Source organism: Ornithodoros turicata, chromosome 2 (genome assembly GCF_037126465.1).
Source record: "Ornithodoros turicata isolate Travis chromosome 2, ASM3712646v1, whole genome shotgun sequence".
Lineage (NCBI taxonomy): Eukaryota > Metazoa > Arthropoda > Arachnida > Ixodida > Argasidae > Ornithodoros > Ornithodoros turicata.
Window position 1 is genome coordinate 36,408,499 of NC_088202.1, and position 18,956 is coordinate 36,427,454.

Consider the following 18,956-nt stretch of genomic DNA (forward strand, 5'->3'; position numbering starts at 1 on the left):
CCAGGGCCGACGAGCCGCAAACACGGCGAAACACGTGTCGTCTGGTGCTGTCGCATCGTTCAATGAGTATCTGTTTCTCTACGTGCAGCCATAGAAGCCATTTTAATCTGTAAGTTTGAATTTCAAATACGTCTAGCATCATTTACTTGTTTTTTCAATGGCTTTTCCCTCCTCTTTATAATTGACTGGCTTGCACTGTGGCATTGGGGAGTGCTCAGTCACCCTCCCAGGTGTATATCGCTCGCTGAGTGACCCCTGGTTTGCCAATCCCGAATGATGCGCAGCTACCCAGGGCCGACGAGCCGCAAACACTGCGGAACACGTGTCCTCTGGTGCTGTCGCATCGTTCAATGAGTATCTGTTTCTCTACGTGCAGCCATAGAAGCCATTTTAATCTGTAAGTTTGAATTTCAAACACGTCTAGCATCATTTACTTATTTTTTCAATGGCTTCCCCCCTCTTTATAATTCACTGGCTTGCACTGTGGCATTGAGGCGTGCTCAGTCACCCTCCCAGGTGTATATCGCTCGCTGAGTGACCTCTGGTTTGCCAATCCCGAACGATGCGCAGCTACCCAGGGCCGACGAGCCGCAAACACGGCGAAACACGTGTTCTCTGGTGCTGTCGTATCGTTCAATCAGTATCTGTTTCTCTACGTGCTGCCATAGAAGCCATTTTAATCTGTAAGTTTGAATTTCAAACACGTCTAGCATCATTTACTTATTTTTTCAATGGCTCCCCCCCCCCCTCTTTATAATTCACTGGCTTGCACTGTGGCATTGAGGAGTGCTCAGTCACCCTCCCAGGTGTATATCGCTCGCTGAGTGACCCCTGGTTTGCCAATCCCGAACGATGCGCAGCTACCCAGGGCCGACGAGCCGCAAACACGGCGAAACACGTGTCCTCTGGTGCTGTCGCATCGTTCAATGAGTATCTGTTTCTCTACGTGCAGCCATAGAAGCCATTTTAATCTGTAAGTTTGAATTTCAAACACGTCTAGCATCATTTACTTATTTTTTCAATGGCTCCCCCCCCCCTCTTTATAATTCACTGGGTTGCACTTTGGCATTGAGGAGTGCTCAGTCACCCTCCCAGGTGTATATCGCTCGCTGAGTGACCCCTGGTTTGCCAATCCTGAACGATGCGCAGCTACCCAGGGCCGACGAGCCGCAAACACGGCGAAACAAGTGTCCTCTGGTGCTGTCGCATCGTTCAATGAGTATCTGTTTCTCTACGTGCAGCCATAGAAGCCATTTTAATCTGTAAGTTTGAATTTGAAACACGTCTAGCATCGTTTACTTATTTTTTCAATGGCTTTCCCCCCCCCTCTTTATAATTCACTGACTTGCACTGTGGCATTGAGGAGTGCTCAGTCACCCTCCCATGTGTATATCGCTCGCTGAGTGACCCCTGGTTTGCCAATCCCGAACGATGCGCAGCTAACCAGGGCCGACGAGCCGCAAACACGGCGAAACACGTGTCCTCTGGTGCTGTCGCATCGTTCAATGAGTATCTGTTTCTCTACGTGCAGCCATAGAAGCCATTTTAATCTGTAAGTTTGAATTTCAAACACGTCTAGCATCATTTACTTATTTTTCAATGTCTTTCCCCCCCCCCTCTTTATAATTCACTGGCTTGCACTGTGGCATTGAGGAGTGCTCAGTCACCCTCCCAGGTGTATATCGCTCGCTGAGTGACCCCTGGTTTGCCAATCCCGAACGATGCGCAGCTACCCAGGGCCGACGAGCCGCAAACACGGCGAAACACGTGTCCTCTGGTGCTGTCGCATCGTTCAATGAGTATCTGTTTCTCTACGTGCAGCCATAGAAGCCATTTTAATCTGTAAGTTTGAATTTCAAACACGTCTAGCATCATTTACTTATTTTTTCAATGGCTTCCCCCCCCCCTCTTTATAATTCACTGGCTTGCAGTGTGGCATTGAGGAGAGCTCAGTCACCCTCCCAGGTGTATATCGCTCGCTGAGTGACCCCTGGTTTGCCAATCCCGAACGTTGCGCAGCTACCCAGGGCCGACGAGCCGCAAACACGGCGAAACACGTGTCGTCTGGTGCTGTCGCATCGTTCAATGAGTATCTGTTTCTCTACGTGCAGCCATAGAAGCCATTTTAATCTGTAAGTTTGAATTTCAAATACGTCTAGCATCATTTACTTGTTTTTTCAATGGCTTTTCCCTCCTCTTTATAATTCACTGGCTTGCACTGTGGCATTGGGGAGTGCTCAGTCACCCTCCCAGGTGTATATCGCTCGCTGAGTGACCCCTGGTTTGCCAATCCCGAATGATGCGCAGCTACCCAGGGCCGACGAGCCGCAAACACTGCGGAACACGTGTCCTCTGGTGCTGTCGCATCGTTCAATGAGTATCTGTTTCTCTACGTGCAGCCATAGAAGCCATTTTAATCTGTAAGTTTGAATTTCAAACACGTCTAGCATCATTTACTTATTTTTTCAATGGCTTCCCCCCTCTTTATAATTCACTGGCTTGCACTGTGGCATTGAGGCGTGCTCAGTCACCCTCCCAGGTGTATATCGCTCGCTGAGTGACCTCTGGTTTGCCAATCCCGAACGATGCGCAGCTACCCAGGGCCGACGAGCCGCAAACACGGCGAAACACGTGTTCTCTGGTGCTGTCGTATCGTTCAATCAGTATCTGTTTCTCTACGTGCAGCCATAGAAGCCATTTTAATCTGTAAGTTTGAATTTCAAACACGTCTAGCATCATTTACTTATTTTTTCAATGGCTTCCCCCCCCCCCCTCTTTATAATTCACTGGCTTGCACTGTGGCATTGAGGAGTGCTCAGTCACCCTCCCAGGTGTATATCGCTCGCTGAGTGACCCCTGGTTTGCCAATCCCGAACGATGCGCAGCTACCCAGGGCCGACGAGCCGCAAACACGGCGAAACACGTGTCCTCTGGTGCTGTCGCATCGTTCAATGAGTATCTGTTTCTCTACGTGCAGCCATAGAAGCCATTTTAATCTGTAAGTTTGAATTTCAAACACGTCTAGCATCATTTACTTATTTTTTCAATGGCTTCCCCCCCCCTCTTTATAATTCACTGGGTTGCACTTTGGCATTGAGGAGTGCTCAGTCACCCTCCCAGGTGTATATCGCTCGCTGAGTGACCCCTGGTTTGCCAATCCTGAACGATGCGCAGCTACCCAGGGCCGACGAGCCGCAAACACGGCGAAACACGTGTCCTCTGGTGCTGTCGCATCGTTCAATGAGTATCTGTTTCTCTACGTGCAGCCATAGAAGCCATTTTAATCTGTAAGTTTGAATTTGAAACACGTCTAGCATCGTTTACTTATTTTTTCAATGGCTTTCCCCCCCCCTCTTTATAATTCACTGGCTTGCACTGTGGCATTGAGGAGTGCTCAGTCACCCTCCCATGTGTATATCGCTCGCTGAGTGACCCCTGGTTTGCCAATCCCGAACGATGCGCAGCTAACCAGGGCCGACGAGCCGCAAACACGGCGAAACACGTGTCCTCTGGTGCTGTCGCATCGTTCAATGAGTATCTGTTTCTCTACGTGCAGCCATAGAAGCCATTTTAATCTGTAAGTTTGAATTTCAAACACGTCTAGCATCATTTACTTATTTTTCAATGTCTTTCCCCCCCCCCCCCTCTTTATAATTCACTGGCTTGCACTGTGGCATTGAGGAGTGCTCAGTCACCCTCCCAGGTGTATATCGCTCGCTGAGTGACCCCTGGTTTGCCAATCCCGAACGATGCGCAGCTACCCAGGGCCGACGAGCCGCAAACACGGCGAAACACGTGTCCTCTGGTGCTGTCGCATCGTTCAATGAGTATCTGTTTCTCTACGTGCAGCCATAGAAGCCATTTTAATCTGTAAGTTTGAATTTCAAACACGTCTAGCATCATTTACTTATTTTTTCAATGGCTTCCCCCCCCCCCCTCTTTATAATTCACTGGCTTGCAGTGTGGCATTGAGGAGTGCTCAGTCACCCTCCCAGGTGTATATCGCTCGCTGAGTGACCCCTGGTTTGCCAATCCCGAACGTTGCGCAGCTACCCAGGGCCGACGAGCCGCAAACACGGCGAAACACGTGTCGTCTGGTGCTGTCGCATCGTTCAATGAGTATCTGTTTCTCTACGTGCAGCCATAGAAGCCATTTTAATCTGTAAGTTTGAATTTCAAATACGTCTAGCATCATTTACTTGTTTTTTCAATGGCTTTTCCCCCCTCTTTATAATTCACTGGCTTGCACTGTGGCATTGGGGAGTGCTCAGTCACCCTCCCAGGTGTATATCGCTCGCTGAGTGACCCCTGGTTTGCCAATCCCGAATGATGCGCAGCTACCCAGGGCCGACGAGCCGCAAACACTGCGGAACACGTGTCCTCTGGTGCTGTCGCATCGTTCAATGAGTATCTGTTTCTCTACGTGCAGCCATAGAAGCCATTTTAATCTGTAAGTTTGAATTTCAAACACGTCTAGCATCATTTACTTATTTTTTCAATGGCTTCCCCCCTCTTTATAATTCACTGGCTTGCACTGTGGCATTGAGGCGTGCTCAGTCACCCTCCCAGGTGTATATCGCTCGCTGAGTGACCTCTGGTTTGCCAATCCCGAACGATGCGCAGCTACCCAGGGCCGACGAGCCGCAAACACGGCGAAACACGTGTTCTCTGGTGCTGTCGTATCGTTCAATCAGTATCTGTTTCTCTACGTGCAGCCATAGAAGCCATTTTAATCTGTAAGGTTGAATTTCAAACACGTCTAGCATCATTTACTTATTTTTTCAATGGCTTCCCCCCCCCCCTCTTTATAATTCACTGGCTTGCACTGTGGCATTGAGGAGTGCTCAGTCACCCTCCCAGGTGTATATCGCTCGCTGAGTGACCCCTGGTTTGCCAATCCCGAACGATGCGCAGCTACCCAGGGCCGACGAGCCGCAAACACGGCGAAACACGTGTCCTCTGGTGCTGTCGCATCGTTCAATGAGTATCTGTTTCTCTACGTGCAGCCATAGAAGCCATTTTAATCTGTAAGTTTGAATTTCAAACACGTCTAGCATCATTTACTTATTTTTTCAATGGCTTCCCCCCCCTCCTCTTTATAATTCACTGGGTTGCACTTTGGCATTGAGGAGTGCTCAGTCACCCTCCCAGGTGTATATCGCTCGCTGAGTGACCCCTGGTTTGCCAATCCTGAACGATGCGCAGCTACCCAGGGCCGACGAGCCGCAAACACGGCGAAACACGTGTCCTCTGGTGCTGTCGCATCGTTCAATGAGTATCTGTTTCTGTACGTGCAGCCATAGAAGCCATTTTAATCTGTAAGTTTGAATTTGAAACACGTCTAGCATCGTTTACTTATTTTTTCAATGGCTTTCCCCCCCCTCTTTATAATTCACTGGCTTGCACTGTGGCATTGAGGAGTGCTCAGTCACCCTCCCATGTGTATATCGCTCGCTGAGTGACCCCTGGTTTGCCAATCCCGAACGATGCGCAGCTAACCAGGGCCGACGAGCCGCAAACACGGCGAAACACGTGTCCTCTGGTGCTGTCGCATCGTTCAATGAGTATCTGTTTCTCTACGTGCAGCCATAGAAGCCATTTTAATCTGTAAGTTTGAATTTCAAACACGTCTAGCATCATTTACTTATTTTTCAATGTCTTTCCCCCCCCCCTCTTTATAATTCACTGGCTTGCACTGTGGCATTGAGGAGTGCTCAGTCACCCTCCCAGGTGTATATCGCTCGCTGAGTGACCCCTGGTTTGCCAATCCCGAACGATGCGCAGCTACCCAGGGCCGACGAGCCGCAAACACGGCGAAACACGTGTCCTCTGGTGCTGTCGCATCGTTCAATGAGTATCTGTTTCTCTACGTGCAGCCATAGAAGCCATTTTAATCTGTAAGTTTGAATTTCAAACACGTCTAGCATCATTTACTTATTTTTTCAATGGCTTCCCCCCCCCCTCTTTATAATTCACTGGCTTGCAGTGTGGCATTGAGGAGTGCTCAGTCACCCTCCCAGGTGTATATCGCTCGCTGAGTGACCCCTGGTTTGCCAATCCCGAACGTTGCGCAGCTACCCAGGGCCGACGAGCCGCAAACACGGCGAAACACGTGTCCTCTGGTGCTGTCGCATCGTTCAATGAGTATCTGTTTCTCTACGTGCAGCCATAGAAGCCATTTTAATCTGTAAGTTTGAATTTCAAAGACGTCTAGCATCATTTACTTATTTTTTCAATGGCTTCCCCCCCCTCTTTATAATTCACTGGCTTGCACTGTGGCATTGAGGAGTGCTCAGTCACCCTCCCAGGTGTATATCGCTCGCTGAGTGACCCCTGGTTTGCCAATCCCGAACAATGCGCAGCTACCCAGGGCCGACGAGCCGCAGACACGGCGAAACACGTGTCCTCTGGTGCTGTCGCATCGTTCAATGAGTATCTGTTTTTCTACGTGCAGCCAGAGAAGCAATTTTAATCTGTAAGTTTGAATTTCAAACACGTCTAGCATCATTTACTTATTTTTTCAATGGCTTTCCCCCCCCCCCCCCCCCTCTACATATATATATATATCATGAATTGCTGTCTTTATTACCAGAATGTTCGTGGGATGCGTACAAAAAGTGATGAAATTCTGTGTGAAATCTCCTCAAGTTGTTACAATGTCATCTGCTTCACGGAGACATGGCTCAGAAGCGATATCCCGAGTACGCTGTACTTTCCTTCCCGTTATGTAGTCCACAGAAAAGATAGAGGTTACGCTAGCACAGGCCGAATCTTCGGAGGCGGTGTCTTAATTGCCACGGACAGTAGCCTGCGACCTGCAAGAAGATTCGACCTTGAGAGTGATATTGAATGTGTTTGGATCGAAATATCTACTTCTGACGGTTTTAACCTATTACTGGGTAATTATTATTTCCCTCCTGGCTTTTGCAGTGAGCGATTTGTTGCACATCTTGATTCTCTGATGTCTAAAATTGATTTCACGAAATATCGAGTCCAAATGTTTGGTGATTTCAACTTGCCTGGGTTGAACTGGGAATTCGGCACCATAACTAGTTCTGACACAAAAGTCGTACATAAGTCAACATATCTGTTAGATTTTATAAGCATGTGTGGTTTCAGCAAATACAACATGAACTGTAATCGTGCTGGTAATATTTTTGACTTAGCTTTGTCCACATTTTCGGTGGAATCTTTGGAACTGGCGAGTATACCCCTTTCTCGTGTTGATGTATACCATATTCCTTTTTCGGTTAATTTTTCAGTACCTCGCTCTAATAGGGTTCAATATGATTCTACGTGGTATCGTTATAAAAATGGTGATTATCTGGGTTTATACAAGCACCTTAGTGAACTATCATTTGACGGTGTGACACTAGACCTGAATGCCGATTCCGCAGCTGAGAAATTATCAGGCATTGTGTCAAATGCAATTGATATGTTTGTTCCAAAAGCGCAGTCAAAACGACGCAGACACCCTGTGTGGTTTTCTGCTGAGCTGAAATGTAGTTTGAAGCGAAAACTCCACTTCCATCGTATGTTCAAGAAAACTTCTTATGATTACTGCTATCAAAAATTTAGTTGTGAGAGAGCAACTTCGAAGCGTTTGTTCAGGTGTGATAAAGCACGGCACGAGGAGTTTGTGGAACGAAACCTTCTTACCAATCGAAAGGACTTTTGGAAGTACGTTCTTGAACATAAACGAGACAACCATAACCAGGTAATTGCCTTGAAAGAACAATCATCTACAGTTGTAGATCCAGATAGGGTGAGCAACATTTTTGCGGCTCACTTCAGTTCGTGTTTTTCGAATACCGATAAGAGTGAATACGACTTAGATCGTATTAGTGATTGCTTTGCCATCCAGCCTGTTACTGAGGCCGACGTTCTTTTAGCGATAAAGAAATTGAAACCGAAGTCGTCTTGTGGGATAGACAAAATCCCGAACTTCATTGTCAAGGGTTGTTCCGAACTGCTCGTGCAATCACTTGCTCACATCTTCAATATATCCTTATCTTGTGGTGTTTTTCCTGAATGCTGGATGACAGCTATAATTGTCCCTTTGTACAAGTCAGGTGACCCTTGTTTGGTAAATAGCTATAGACCAGTTTCATTGCTGTGTGCCTTTTCAAAAGTTTTTGAGATCATAGTTCACGATAGATTATACACGCATTTTTGTACACGAATCTGTCCTGAGCAGTGTGGCTTCATGAAAAGCAGATCTGTCGAAACTAACTTATGCTCTTTCTTGAATTACACATCTCCACTTCTTTGTAATCGTTATCAAGTTGACACGGTATATTTTGATTTCACGAAAGCATTCGATCGAGTTAACCATAAGCTGTTACTTTCAAAGGTTTGTCAGTTTGGATTGTGTAATAGATATTGTCAATGGTTGAAAAATTACTTGTTCGGAAGGAGGAACGTGGTACGAGTTGCCGGAACTTTTTCCGTTCCGTTCGAGTCTGTGTCTGAAGTACCGCAAGGAAGTAACCTAGGTCCTCTCTTATTTTTGGTCTTTGTAAACGATCTTGCCGGTGTCGTGAAACATTGCCAGTTGTTAATGTTTGCTGATGACGTTAAAATTTTTCGTTCCGTATCTTGCTACGGCGATCACCTGTCCATTCAGGAAGACATAAATGCAATCACGACTGGAGTTACTTAAACGGCATGTCTCTAAATGTGAAAAAAAAAAAACAAAGTTTTATCTTACACAGGGAAAAAAACAACATTACTGTTTGATTATGACATTAAGGGCGTCCAAATAGAGAGAGTGGAAACCATTCGTGACCTTGGGGTCATTTTCGATCCGGCACTGAATTTCAACAACCATGTGTCATTCCTGTATTGCTCCGCAATGAGAATGACTGGCTTCATTTGTCGCATATCCAAGAATTTTAGAGACTTCCATACTGTTGTCTGCTTGTTCTATTGTCTAGTACGAAGCAAGCTGGAGTTCGCATCCGTCGTTTGGAACTGTAGGCGAGTTCCCACATATAGCGCTTCCCTCTATAGGGCTAGAAAATAGCGCTCGAAACCTAGCGCTGTCTTTCCGTTTGCCGTTCTCACATACAGCCGAGCACATAGCGCTATCCTGCTGGGGTCACGGGATATCTTTTTGCGACGTGATGCACCGGTGCTACTGTGATTGCTTACTGTCGGCGTCGGGTATCCGCAGCATCAAGGGGGATGACACTTTCGATGCTGTGATCGCGATACCAGACTTATAACCAACACCCATGCATTGGCAGATGAAACTCGTGGCCATTTTCGCGTCGTCGTCGTCGTCGTCTTCCCGCCTTGCTGCTTCGAGTGATCGGAAGCAAAACAAACCCCAGCTTCCGCGACGTCACGGCTGAAAGAATCTCATGATTGGTGAACGCAGACTCACTGCTCAATATAGCGCTAGAAAAGTTGACCGGGGCTCTACTTCGACAAGAGCGGTATTATAGCGGTTCGTAGCAATGCGAGGAGGAAAATATAGCCCAATTTTCTAGTGCTATGTAGCAAAGCGCTATATGTGGGAACTGGCCTTGTCTCTCTAACACACTCTCAGATCGCATCGAAAATGTGCAAAAGAAGTTTGTGCGAATTATTTACGATAGGTATTCACAAAGAAAATGGTTTTATGAATACAACCACCTCCTTGCGAAGCTTAAGATGACATCACTGAAGCAACGTCGTTATATTCGGGATATGACTTTCTTGTTCAATGTCGTGCATGGTAAAATAGATGCTCCTTTATATTTGTTGTGTTCTTACGGCCATATCGGCATGAGCATGCGGACCAGATGGTCAGCACGATGGTTATCGAAAAATAAAGAAAAAGAAGTTGATCTCCTCATGGACGGTCGCGTCATGCAGGCTCCATGGGAGTTGGATTCTTTCTTACAAAGGTAGTTATTTCCTTCCGACCGACACCACATTGGCGACGAGGGCTTTGAGAAGAGAAGGAACTGCACCACGTTGAAGATTCATCATGAGCTTCGGCGGTATTACGCCTCCGCCCACGTTCTTATCCACTCCCGGCAAGCCTAACGTTCCATGGACGCAATGGAGACAACTTTTCTGCAATTTCTTGGGAGCCTCAGGAGCTGAGGAATTCACATCAAAAAGGAAGAAGCAAATCCTTCTACATTGCTTGGGGATAGAAGGCCTTCGCATTTATAATACGCTTCCAGAAGTAGTACACGAAGCTACGCAAACTGCATCTCGTCAAGCCGGCGCAACACCGTCTACAAGTACCGTGTCAGGTACAGTGACGCCTGTCCCTGACGAGTACGAAACGGCCCTACGTACTTTAGATGCTTACTTCGCTACCACCATCAACGTGGTGACGGAACGCTACAACTTCAGGAGAAGAATTCAGCTACCGGGCGAGAGCATTGACGATTTTGTTTTGGCCTTACGGGAGTTATCCGCTTCATGCAACTTTGGCGCCCAAACTGAAGACAACTTGCGAGACCAATTTGTACAAGGAGTATCTTCGCAGCAAATACGTGGGAGGCTTCTCCTTGACGGATCGACTCTAACGTTTTCTCGTGCCGTGGACATCGCCAAGCATTGTAAAAGGGTATCGGACGAAACCCAGTCCTTCGTACATGGTGATGTCGTTCAAGCCATCGCAACGCTCCGGCGTCGAAGACCCGAGGGCGTCAAAGTAAAGGACAAACGCGCCAGCTGCATCATTCCCAGAACTCTCAGCGCAAGGACGGAGCGCAAAGACTACGCTGCTATCGGTGCGGGTCAACGCAGCATCCCGCAAATGCTTCGAACTGTCCAGCGTTTCACAAGCGTTGCAACAACTGTGGCAAGGTTGGTCACTACGCCACAGTTTGTCGAGCGTCGAAGACACCGACGAAAGTACAGGAGCTTTCTACAGAGGAGGATGAAGTTCTAAATGTCGTGGTACCTTCAAATGAAGGGCAAGGTCTCTTCATCGAAGCGCGTCTTGAAACTGTACCGGTAAAGTTCTTAATTGATACGGGATCGTCAGTATCCATTCTGCAAGAAGATCTCTTCAGGAGACATTTCGCTCATCGTTTCACTCTGGTTCCACCACGCACTGCTTTAGTGGATTACTCAAGACGGAAGATTGATGTAAAGGGGTGCTTCGAGGCTGCCGTCACTTATGAAGACAAGCACCATGCCGTTCGCTTTTTTGTAGTTTCCAGAGGAACAACGTTATTGGGACTTGACGCCATCCAAGGACTCGGCATACATATTGAAGGTGGAACACTCAGCTGCTATGAAACGTCCTTCGCTTCATCAATGCTACCAGACTCACTTGCACAGGACTTTTCACAGCTATTTTCAACAGAGCTGGGTTTGGCTAACGGATTTACTCACAAGGTGAAAGTTCGTCAAGATGTCCCACCCGTAATTGCTAAACTACGTCGACTGCCATTGGCAGTTCGCGACGCTGTTACGGAAGAGCTGCGTCGCCTTGAAAAGGAAGACATAATAGAACGGGTTGAGGCGTCAGAATGGGTTTCCCCCATTGTAGTAATTCCAAAAAAGGATGGAAAGATTCGCCTTTGTGTGGACCTTCGTGAGGTGAACAAAGCCACCATACCAGACCTGTTCCCTCTTCCACATACAGAAGAGCTGCTGAATGCGCTAGCAGGAGCTCAGTACTTCTCTCGAATCGATTTAAGGTCAGCGTACCATCAAGTCCTTCTGCATCCTGAAAGTAGGAGCTTGACCACATTTATTACCCATGATGGACTCTACAGATTCAAACGGGTCTGCTTCGGACTTTCATCTGCGCCCGCCATGTTTCAAAGAATGATGTCTTTTATACTCAAGGATTGCTCCGGAGTATTATGTTACATCGACGACATCATTGTGTTTGGGAGACACAAAGCTGAACATCAAGAAAATCTTCGAAGAGTGCTCACCGTCATTCGCTCAACCGGATTGAAGCTCAATGCAAAATGTGTGTTCGAGACACAGGAGCTGGAAGCACTCATGGATTACGTCCGCTTCGTTCTCAAGTGGAAGCAATTACACATGCACCAGCACCAAACGATGTTGCTACCCTACGTTCGTTTTTGGGACTTGTAGGTTTTTACTCAAAGTTCGTCCCAAACTTTGCCACGCTCGTAGAGCCTATGCGTGCCCTACTACGAAAAAATCAACCCTTCCTGTGGACAGACACTGTCAATGACAGTTTCAATGCTGTGAAGTCACTCTTCAGAGAAGACCGTGTCGTCCAACCGTTCGACCCTACACTACCAGTAACCGTCACGACAGACGCTTCTTCGTACGGGCTAGGAGCTGTTCTGCAACAAGTGCAAGGCAATATGTATCGGACAGTTGCTTTTGCTTCACGTACCCTTTCTTCGCAAGAGCGCAAGTATGCTGTAGCGGAACGAGAAGCGCTGGCATGCCTATGGGCGTGCGAGCACTGGCACTTCTACCTTTGGGGTCGTCCTTTTCTTATTCGCACAGATCACCAAGCCTTGGTGACATTGCTATCGGCACGCGGCACAGGAACACGTCCACTGCGACTTAGTAGATGGACAGAGCGCCTTCTTCGTTACAATTTCACAGTCGAGTACTGCCGGGGTACCGACAACAAAATAGCAGATGCGCTGTCGCGATTGCCTCTGTCACACGATGCCCAGACTGAAGAGCTTAATACGACTTTGTTGGCCACATCGAAACGTCTGTAGCGAAGACAGACCTTCAATTAGCATCACGGAATGATGCGATCTTTAAACAAGTCATGGAGTTCGTGATGGAAGGATGGCCGTTAAAGCAAGACTTGATGCCAAGTCATCAGCCATTTTTTCGAGTTCAAGAGGAACTCACGGTATTCGAAGACCTCCTAATACGTGGAGATCGCATAGTGGTACCACCAGCGTTCACGGGACATCTCATACAGCTAGCCCATGAATCGCACCCAGGCATCGTGCGCACCAAGCAGCGTTTAAGGGAGAAATACTGGTGGCCACAGATGGATAAACAAGTTGAGAATGCTGTCAAGTCGTGTCATATTTGTCAAGACGCCGATAAAAGTGCGAAGACGGCTGACACGCCACTGCAGCCCATTCCGTTTCTGAGCAGGCCATGGGAGAAGGTAGCTGTGGACATAATGGGCCCTTTTGAAAAAGCTCCTCCTGACTGCAGGTACGCCATCGTGATGGTGGACTATTTTTCTAAATGGCCAGAGGCCAAGTTCTGCGCGAATGTGACAGCATCAACAATTTTGGACTTCCTGAGATCAGTGTTTGCACGAGAAGGCTATCCGGACAACCTGGTGTCCGATCACGGACGCCAGTTCATTTCACATCAGTTTGAACAGTTCCTCAGGGATAGAGGCATTCAACATTCATTTTCATCTCTGTATTATCCACGTGCAAACGGGCTTGTTGAAAGGTTTAATAGAGTTCTGAAAAACTATGTCCAAGCCACGTTCTTGGAAAGAAGACCACTGCGACAAACCGTCACCGAGTACCTGGGACTGTACAGATGTACCCCGCATGCAACTACCGGAAAATCACCTGCTGAACTTTTACATCGCAGGAAACCACGGACACGACTGGACATCGTTGGGATACCGTCATCTTTACTTGAGGATGATCCTGCTGCAGCAATGACCAATCTACGTGAACGCGTGCGCAGGCATCAGCAACAGAGAAAGACCTACACGGACCAGAAACGTAGTGCCAAAGCGCCAAAATATAAAGTAGGAGATTACGTTCGGGTACGCAAACCAGGATTCACTCCAAAAGGAATGCCGGCATTCTCCAAGCCACTCAAAATCATCCGACAAAAAGGGACGTACTCGTTCCAACTAGCCGACGGCAACACATGGAACGCATCAAAGTTCGCACCAGCGGCTATTCAACCAGCAAGTAGCAACCCCACACCTTCCACGGAATCCTTCAGGCTGGATTATCCCACCTACATTACTACGGGTATGGATGCCTCCGATGTCCCTGTATCCCAGTCACAACACGAGGCCAATCAAGAAGCGGCACCACAAGTTTACCCCCCTGCTACTGGCATCGGTGCGCCAACTGATGTGCCAGGGGCAGGATCACGTTTGCCTTCGAACGAAGGTGCAGGACAGCAGACACGTCTGCTGGCTCCGAGACATAGACGTCCTCCCAAAAGATACGGGGACCCCGTCGGTCATTAACACTCACGTTTATTTGTCGCGTTTCAGTATACGTGTGCGTTGGGTATTTCACAAGAACTTTTTGTAGGGGGGGAGAATGTTGTGTTCTTACGGCCATATCGGCATGAGCATGCGAACCAGATGGTCAGCACGATGGTTATCGAAAAACACAACAACACTGCATGCAACACTGCATGCGCGCCAAAGCAACACTGCATGCGCGCCAAAGGAGAAGATGGGTGACAAAAACGTGGATAAAAAGTACGATGAACTCTACAATGTCTAGATGGCGCATGAAAATCGACACTGGCTAACAATACTGTGGTGTCGGTCGGAAGGAAATAACTACCTTTGTAAGAAAGAATCCAACTTTCATGGAGCCTGCATGACGCGACCGTCCATGAGGAGATCAACTTCTTTTTCTTCATCGCACCATCGTGCTCGGATCCAGTGATGGATCTGGGACGATTCAGCAATGAAGAAAAAGAAGTTGATCTCCTCATGGACGGTCGCGTCATGCAGGCTCCATGAAAGTTGGATTCTTTCTTACAAAGGTAGTTATTTCCTTCCGACCGACACCACAGTATTGTTAGCCAGTGTCGATTTTCATGCGCCATCTAGACATTATAGAGTTCATCGTACTTTTTATCCACGTTTTTGTCACCCATCTTCTCCTTTGGCGCGCATGCAGTGTTGCTTTAATGACATTGAAAACACTAGTGTGGACATTTTTGCTGATATTAGATTATTTTTATCCTCTTTGTAACTTTTTATCCTTTTGTAAGTTAATCTTCTTTCCGTGCACCTCTATGTAGGCTCACGCTGTTGGCGGGCACGTGGAACTAATAAACAAATAAATAAATAGTGTGAAAATGGAAAAAGCTGTATGTATGTATGTGTGCGTGTCTGTATATGAGATGGTGAAGCCTCACCAAGGCAGCACTATAAGTTGACATGTAAAGGGGATATGAGAGGGTAAATATAAATTGACAGGAAAAGAGGCTTAATGCTAGCAGATTTCTCTCGCATTTCCCGCTAAATCGCCACTGAATTTTCTTTATTGTATATGTTCATATACTCATTTTTTACATTTTTTGTCTTGCAGGACATGTGCTGCTGTCACAAAGGAGGACATAAGAAAGCACTGGTTTTGTTCACAGTGCAGTTAGTGCATGTGAAATAAATTGAGATGGGATGATGATGACAGAAGTTTGTTGGTTTTCCGGTGTTTTTTCTGCTTAGGAAAATGGACTTGTGGTGTCCGTTGAAATAAAAAGGGCAAGGGTGCAGGAGCTGATGTGATGGACTCAATTTCAGTGGTTTATCAAGTATGGAGGGGGAGGGGGGAGTCGTGAAGAAAATTGAGATGAGAGCATTATACGTGTTGTTCTAGAGTTGTACAGTGGGGCCCTCTCCATCTTTTGTCTTGTCTTGGATACAGCTCCCAGACGGGAGCCAATCCTGTTGACTTCCTCTCAGGCACTTGCAAAAGTATGATGGCGAGAGCCGGTCGCTCTCTGGTGTTACGCACCTTGATCCGGGAATAAACGTGTTCTTCAATTTGCTTGCATCCGAGCCTTCAGAGTTATAACATGGTGTCAGAACGTCCAAGCACCTGCGCCCATTCCTGGTAATTCCAAATGGCTCCTTTTCTCCAGCAAATTCCACCATTTGAAGCGACGTCAACACCTTGTCAAGCATGGCCCGACTGGAGGCACAGATATGAAATCTACGAAAAGGCGTGCCAGTACGACGGAGAGTCAGACAAAACTCGTATTGCGTTCTTTCTTCATGTGGGCGGAAAACAGGTCACCCAACTCTATCAAACCTTGAAGTTCCCTTCCCTAAAGGATTGTCAGAGCAGGACGCTAGACCAGGTGTTGAGCACCTTCAACAAGCACTTTAAGAAGTTCTAAAATGTAACGCACGCCTTGTTTGTGTTCCACAATTTACGTCAATCGCCTGCAGAAACATTTAACCAGTTTTTGGTTCGTGTTAAACACCAAGCGGGCGCTTGCAACTTGGGAGACGCCTACCAACGAAATGTCAAAGATCGTTTTATTCTCGGCATTAGCGACAATGCTCTTCGTGAAAGACTACTTCGAGACCCAGCCATCAACCTAGACACCGTCATTCAGCAGTGTATGTTGGCGGAACAGGCGACCTTGCACTAGATGTGGTCAGCATCATGCCCCCAGAAGCTGCCTGGCGTTTCGAAAGCAATGTCGAAGATGCGGAATTTGGAATCATTTTGCCAACGTCTGTAGACAGCCTCCCACAAGATGGCTCACTTGCAGCTCCCAACCTCCACGTCAAGTTCAGCAGCTGGATCTTCAGGACTGTGAAGACTGTTTGACCACCTCAAAAGACATTGCATCACTCGACGTACTAACTGTGAACAGCATTTGTGAAGACAGCTGGACGGAGCTACTTAATGTGCAAGGACATAACATACTGTTTAAGTTGGACTCTGGCTCACAGGTGAACGTTCTATCTAAGAAAGAGCTGTGCCACCTGCAACAATACTCTCTTATACCATCTTCTGTGAACGTGGTCACCTACTCTGGTGAGAGACTCCCCATTGTAGGGGAGGTAACTGTGAAGTGCAGTACCAGAAATGACACGCATCAGGTGACGTTTGTTGTAGTAGAGCTGTGTGCTAGCCCTATCTTGGGGTTAGAAGCATGCAAAAGGTTTGGACTACTTCAAAGACTAGGCTCCCTGAATAGACCTCCAGTGTCTGCAACAACTCAGCAAGACCCCTACGAATTACTAAACAGTTGCTCTGATGTGTTCGAAGGAACTGGACGTCTCCCAGGGGAGCACCACATCATGTTGCACGCGAATGCTGATCCTTCAATTTCACCTGCTCGGAAGATACCAATTGCACTGGAGGACCAGTTCAAACGTGAACTACAACGAATGTTGGATCAAAAGGTCATTGCTAAAGTGACTGAACCAACCGACTGGTGCAGTCCTATTGTCATCATTACTAAGGCAGACGGCACTCTAAGACTCTGCATGGACCCTCGTAGTCTCAACAAAGCTATCAAACGGACCGCATACCAACGCAGGATGAGCTGTTTGCGCGCTTACATGGAAAGTCGGTGTTCACACTGTTGGATGCGTATCATGCCTTTCATCATCTCCAGCTAGATCATGAGAGCTCCAAGCTCTGCACTTTTGCCGCCCCGTATGGCTGTTTTCGGTTTTTAGTCATGCCCTATGGAGTCAGTTGTGCACCTGAAGAGTTTCAACGAAAAATGGATGAGCTTTTCCAGGGTGAACCAGACATATGCCCATACTTTGACGACCTCCTTGTCGCTTCTGCTAACCTTGACGACCATTACAAGCAACAGGCAAGGGTATTCGAAATAGCACGAAAGCACAACATGAAATTCAACAGAAGTGAGCTTCAGCTTGTGTCTCCTATGGCCACTTACCTCGGTCATGTGATTACGCCAGAAGGAATTAGACCTGACCCCGTCAAAGTCAAGGCTATATCCGAGTTCCCGACACCGACAAGCAAAAGTCAGTTGCAGAGATTTTTGGGCATGGTTACATACCTTTCAAAGTTTGTCCCAAATCTATCACGTCGTACTCATCAACTACGTCAACTACTAAAGGAATCCAGTCTGTGGCTTTGGGACGACTCATGTCAGACCAGCTTTGAAGACTTCAAACAACACCTCATCTCCTCTCCCGTGCTGTAATTTTTTGACTCTTCGAAGCCTGTTGTGCTGTCAGTCGATGCCAGCTCGCAGGGGTTGGGTGCCGTCCTCCTCCAAGACAACCGCACGGTTGCTTATGCGTCAGCTGCCCTCACCGAGAGTCAGTGCCGTTTTTCTCAGATTGAGAAAGAACTACTAGCAGTTGCGTTTGGTGCAGAACATTTTCATTATTTTGTGTATGGTCGATCAGTGGTGGTGCAAACAGATCACAAACCACTCTTGGGTCTACTAAACAAGTCGTATGACTCAATGTCACAGAGGCTACAACGGCTGGCAGAAGTACGATTTACGTTTAGAGTACGTACCTGGGAAGGACTTCGTTATTGCGGACACTCTGTCACGGGCACCACTTCAGTCTGTTACAATCACAACCGTGGAGCAAACTTCCAAACAAGCAACTCTTGCTCTGTTGGTAACGGCATCGTCAGGTGTTCTTGACATGATTCGCCATGCTACAATAGAAGATGAGCATTTACAGACTATTATAGCTTACTGCTGCAATGGCTGGCCTCCTAGTCGGCGCCACTTGAGTCGAGAGCTTCAGCCTTATTGGGATTGTCAAGATGAGCTTCACTTTGAACAAGGTCTCTTGTTCAGGGGAATGCGACTTGTCATCCCGGACAAGTGCTGAGAATACGCTTTGGGTAAACTACATGTGGGGCATCGCGGAATGACAGCATGTAAGAGCCGTGCCCGAGAGTCCTTGTATTGGCCAAATATTACACAAAACATTGAGCAGATGATCCGTGAGTGCAACACCTGCCACCGCTTCCAGCGAGCAAACAGCGAAGAACCCCTGTTAAAAGTACCTCTTCCAAGTCTTTCCTGGCAAAAGCTCGGCATCGATTTCTTTCACTTCAGTGGCCAAACGTATCTTCATGTGATTGACGATTTCTCGAAGTATGTGGAGATACAGCTCATGAACACTACCACCAGCCATGCGGTTGTCAAAGTGCCCAAGAAAATTTATGCACGGTTTGGGATTCCCTTTGAGGTCGTTACAGACAATGGCCCTCCTTTTGATTCTGAGGCCTTTTCACAATTCAACAAGGATTGGGATGTTGTCCACACTACATCATCACCATGCTACCCCAAATCAA

General features: G+C 47.3%; 2 protein-coding genes across 2 annotated transcripts; both read left to right on the forward strand.

The window, feature by feature from the left end:
* Positions 1 to 12,727: 12,727 nt before the first annotated feature.
* Positions 12,728 to 14,146, forward strand: LOC135384526 (uncharacterized protein K02A2.6-like). Its single transcript, XM_064613724.1, has one exon. The coding sequence runs from the start codon at positions 12,728 to 12,730 to the stop codon at positions 14,144 to 14,146; it is 1,419 nt and encodes a 472-aa protein (XP_064469794.1).
* Positions 14,147 to 16,313: 2,167 nt separating this feature from the next.
* On the forward strand, positions 16,314 to 18,487 carry LOC135384527 (uncharacterized). Its single transcript, XM_064613725.1, has 5 exons — positions 16,314 to 16,466; positions 16,607 to 17,228; positions 17,342 to 17,656; positions 17,873 to 18,002; positions 18,115 to 18,487. Exons 1-5 carry the CDS (start codon positions 16,314 to 16,316, stop codon positions 18,485 to 18,487), a joined length of 1,593 nt encoding a protein of 530 aa, XP_064469795.1.
* Positions 18,488 to 18,956: the final 469 nt, after the last annotated feature.

What these genes read in the sequence shown, in the direction of transcription:
- LOC135384526 (XM_064613724.1), top strand. Translation starts at nt 12,728, where the DNA reads ATGGAGTTCGTGATGGAAGGATGGCCGTTAAAGCAAGACTTGATGCCA.
- LOC135384527 (XM_064613725.1), top strand. Translation starts at nt 16,314, where the DNA reads ATGCCCCCAGAAGCTGCCTGGCGTTTCGAAAGCAATGTCGAAGATGCG. An exon ending in CCCGACACCGACAAGCAAAA is followed by an intron (nt 17,657 to 17,872) that starts GTCAGTTGCAGA and finishes TTGTGCTGTCAG; the next exon opens with TCGATGCCAGCTCGCAGGGG. An exon ending in AAAGAACTACTAGCAGTTGC is followed by an intron (nt 18,003 to 18,114) that starts GTTTGGTGCAGA and finishes TCAATGTCACAG; the next exon opens with AGGCTACAACGGCTGGCAGA.